The sequence below is a fragment of the Cebus imitator genome, unplaced genomic scaffold (genome assembly GCF_001604975.1).
Source record: "Cebus imitator isolate Cc_AM_T3 unplaced genomic scaffold, Cebus_imitator-1.0 Scaffold82, whole genome shotgun sequence".
Classification (NCBI taxonomy): Eukaryota; Metazoa; Chordata; class Mammalia; order Primates; family Cebidae; genus Cebus; species Cebus imitator.
The window spans coordinates 4,399,067-4,402,215 of NW_016107397.1; the positions used below are offsets into that span (position 1 = coordinate 4,399,067).

A 3,149-nucleotide genomic window follows, 5' to 3' on the forward strand; every position below is an offset into this window, starting at 1 on the left:
GCTGATGGACTGTGATTTTATCAGGTGGCCTCAGCCAATTGCAGCAGCTGTTCCCTGTCAGAGGTGCTAGAGGTTTGGTGAGAGCAGTGGAGGAGGTGCAGTGGTGTGTGTGTTCAATAGAAGCAAGTGGGAGAAGACTTTGCCTCTTTGTGCTTCTTCATCTTCTCTCACCAAGTCCTCAGAAACCACAGTGCTGGCTGCTGGGTGCTGTGGAGCTGGTACGGCTCATACAGGCAACACGACTGAGTAGAAAGAACACACAGCTCAGGATGTCCATGGGCCCCCACACCAACTGCCCCTTGCAACATTTACTCTTGTGAGCATCTGATGATTTACCTGCCTTCAGTTTTTCATGGAAATGATATTCTTTTTGATAATGAAATGTTTTAAACATATGAAACATTATGGAGAGTGGCATAGGAAATACCCATGTATGCACGACCCAGCTTAACAAATGCTCTCCTGTCATTTCTAAACATGATCTCTTTCAAGAGCTCTTTTGTCTTTCAATGTCCCTTCCTTGTTTGAGCCACATTACCCTTCATTGTATGAAGACTTGGGTGGCTCCTATGTCTGACTCTTGCTGAGTGTCACATCCTAATGAACTAGAACCTAAGGTTGCTGTGTATGGTACAACTAGAGGTATGGATTACACAACATCAGGATCAAAGTCTGACTTCCTGGGTGTGGCTCCAGCTGAAGAATCAGGCTAGTGAAGTTTAATCAGCTCTGTTGTCCCCACACAGATCATATGATGGTCAACGCCCTGTGCTGGCTATCACAGATCCCGACATGATCAAAGCAGTGTTAGTGAAAGAATGTTATTCTGTCTTCACAAACCGGAGGGTAAGCATCCATTTTCTGAAATTTAAATAATGATTGATTGAATGATCTAATTTTTATTTTGAAAAAAACATATATATTCACAGAAAGTTACCTAAAAAATGTACAGGAAGGTTCCATGTACCCTTCATCCTGTATCCCCCAATGGTAACATCTTGCAATCTTGCATAACTATAAATATAGTATACTCATATTATTAGGTTGGCATGAAATTTATTGCAGTTTGCCATTTAAAAACTGCAATAACTTTTGCACCAACCTAATACTATAGTACAGGAAATTGACTTTAATATAGAGTACAGAGCTTATTCAGATTTCACCATTATACGTGCCCTCGTTTGTGTGTGTTTTTGTATGTGTGTATTTCTAAGCAAATTTATCACATTCATAGATTTTTGCAGCAACCAGCACCATGAAGATGCGACCCATTCTGTCACCATGTGGCTCCCTCCTGCTATCCTACAGTCACAATATGGAGTTTGTCTTTTTCTCTGACAGGGTCTATATTCATAGTAAACTTTTTTTTTATTTTAGGAGGCCAATGTATTAATATTTCCTTTTATGGGTTTTTCTTTTGGTGTCAGGTCTGAAAATCCTTTGCCTCACCCTCCTTCCTACATTGTTTCTTCTAAGAGTTATATAGTTTAACACTTTACAAAATGTAACTCTCTTACCCATTTTGTGTTAATATTTGTATAAGCTATGAGATTTAGATCAAGGTTCATTTTTCGCGGACTATGGCTGTCCAAATATTCCAACACCATTTTGGGAAGGTGAGCATATTGTCAAAAATCAGCTGAGCATATTTTGTGCATCTATTTCTTATTGTTTATTCTGTCCCACTGATGACTGTGTTTACACCAATATCACACCACACTGTGGTGACTCTAGCAGCTGTACAGTAACTCTTATCATCATATAGAGTGATTCTTTCCACTTTATTAATTTACATTTTCAAAATGGTTTTAGCTTTTCTTGTCCCTTGCCTTTCCATAAAAATTCAGAGATGTTCAGCCTTTCCTTCACACTCCACACCCAGCAAGTTTGTGAATCATCCTGCCAAAGCTTATTTATTTTTCCACTTCTCTCTCTTTTTATTGCTGCCACCACGTCAATCTGCCTGTGCTGTTATGGTAACTTCCTAAATGGCTCCCAGCTTCTAAATGTCCCCGGTGCTAAGCCATTCTCCAAGCAGGATTCAGGATAGTCTTTTAAAACCGTAAATAGGGCCTTCGGATCCAAGATGGCCATGTAGGAACAGCTCAGAGTTGCAGCTCCCAGTGAAAGTGCAGAGGGTGACTGGACGCTGCATTTTTATTGCCCATGGACCAGGAGATTCCCAGGCGGAGGAGACCCACGGGTCGCCAGCACGGCTGTTTTGGCCAGCGCAGATCTTTTGGTTGGCGCGGCTGCTTTGTCGGCACCCTGGCTGGCAGTTCTCCATACAAAATGCACTGGTCCAGGTGCCCTTTAGGCTGGTGATTGGAGCCCCGGGAAATCACCCATACATCTGATTAAAGAGGGAACTGAACAGGAAGCCAGGCCAGGAGATTCCTGGGCAAAAAAAGCACCACTCTCAGCGCCGCTCTTTAAGCCAGCGCAGTGAGTTGCAGCATGGGAAATCACACAGATCCCGGTGCCTTTTCAACAGGCGACTGGAACACCAGGGATAGAGTTTACTGTTCAACTAAAAAAGAAAAAAAAGGTTCTGAGGCAGGGAGCCAGGTGAGCAAGATCAGCTGGTCCCACCCCCACAAAAGAACAGCAATCAGAAACTCTCTGGATTGAGAGTCTCACAGCAAGCGCAGCTGAACCCGGGATGGTCCAGCTCTGTGGGGGAGGGGCCTCCGCCATTACTGAGGCACTCCACCAATACAGAGGTAGTCCGCCATTCCTGAGGCAGCCTGCCATTGCCAAGACAACCTGCCATTACTGAGGCTGCCTGCCATTGCTAAGACAATGCACCGTTGCCAAGGCAACCTGCCATTACAGAGAGAGTCCGCCAATACAGAGGTGGGCCATCATTGCCAAGGCAGATCTAACTACACCCATATAAACAGGACTGCAGGGAAGTTCACAGGGCAGCTGGTTGGAGCCCACAGCAGCTCAGCAAAGCCTCTGCAGGCAGACAGTGACTAGGCTGACTCCTTGCTGGGCAGGGCAGCCCTGAAAAAAAAAAAGGCAGCAGCACAACAGAAACTCATAAATAGAGCCCTAACTCCCTGGAAAAGAGCACCTGGGAACAAAAAGCGGTTTATGAGTTCTGCTGCAGCACACCTAAAGGTACCTGCCCAGCAGCTCTGAAT

At 44.6% G+C, this 3,149-nt stretch overlaps 1 protein-coding gene across 2 annotated transcripts in view; it reads left to right on the plus strand.

Annotated features, from left to right (window-relative positions):
• CYP3A5 (cytochrome P450 family 3 subfamily A member 5) overlaps window positions 1-3,149 on the plus strand; it is a 91,798-nt gene that overhangs the window by 15,279 nt on the left and 73,370 nt on the right. For both annotated transcript variants that reach the window (XM_037740328.1, XM_017533659.2), the window contains exon 3: window positions 747-846. In XM_037740328.1, the coding sequence (XP_037596256.1) occupies window positions 747-846 (100 nt within the window). The remainder of the gene's footprint in view (window positions 1-746; window positions 847-3,149) is intronic.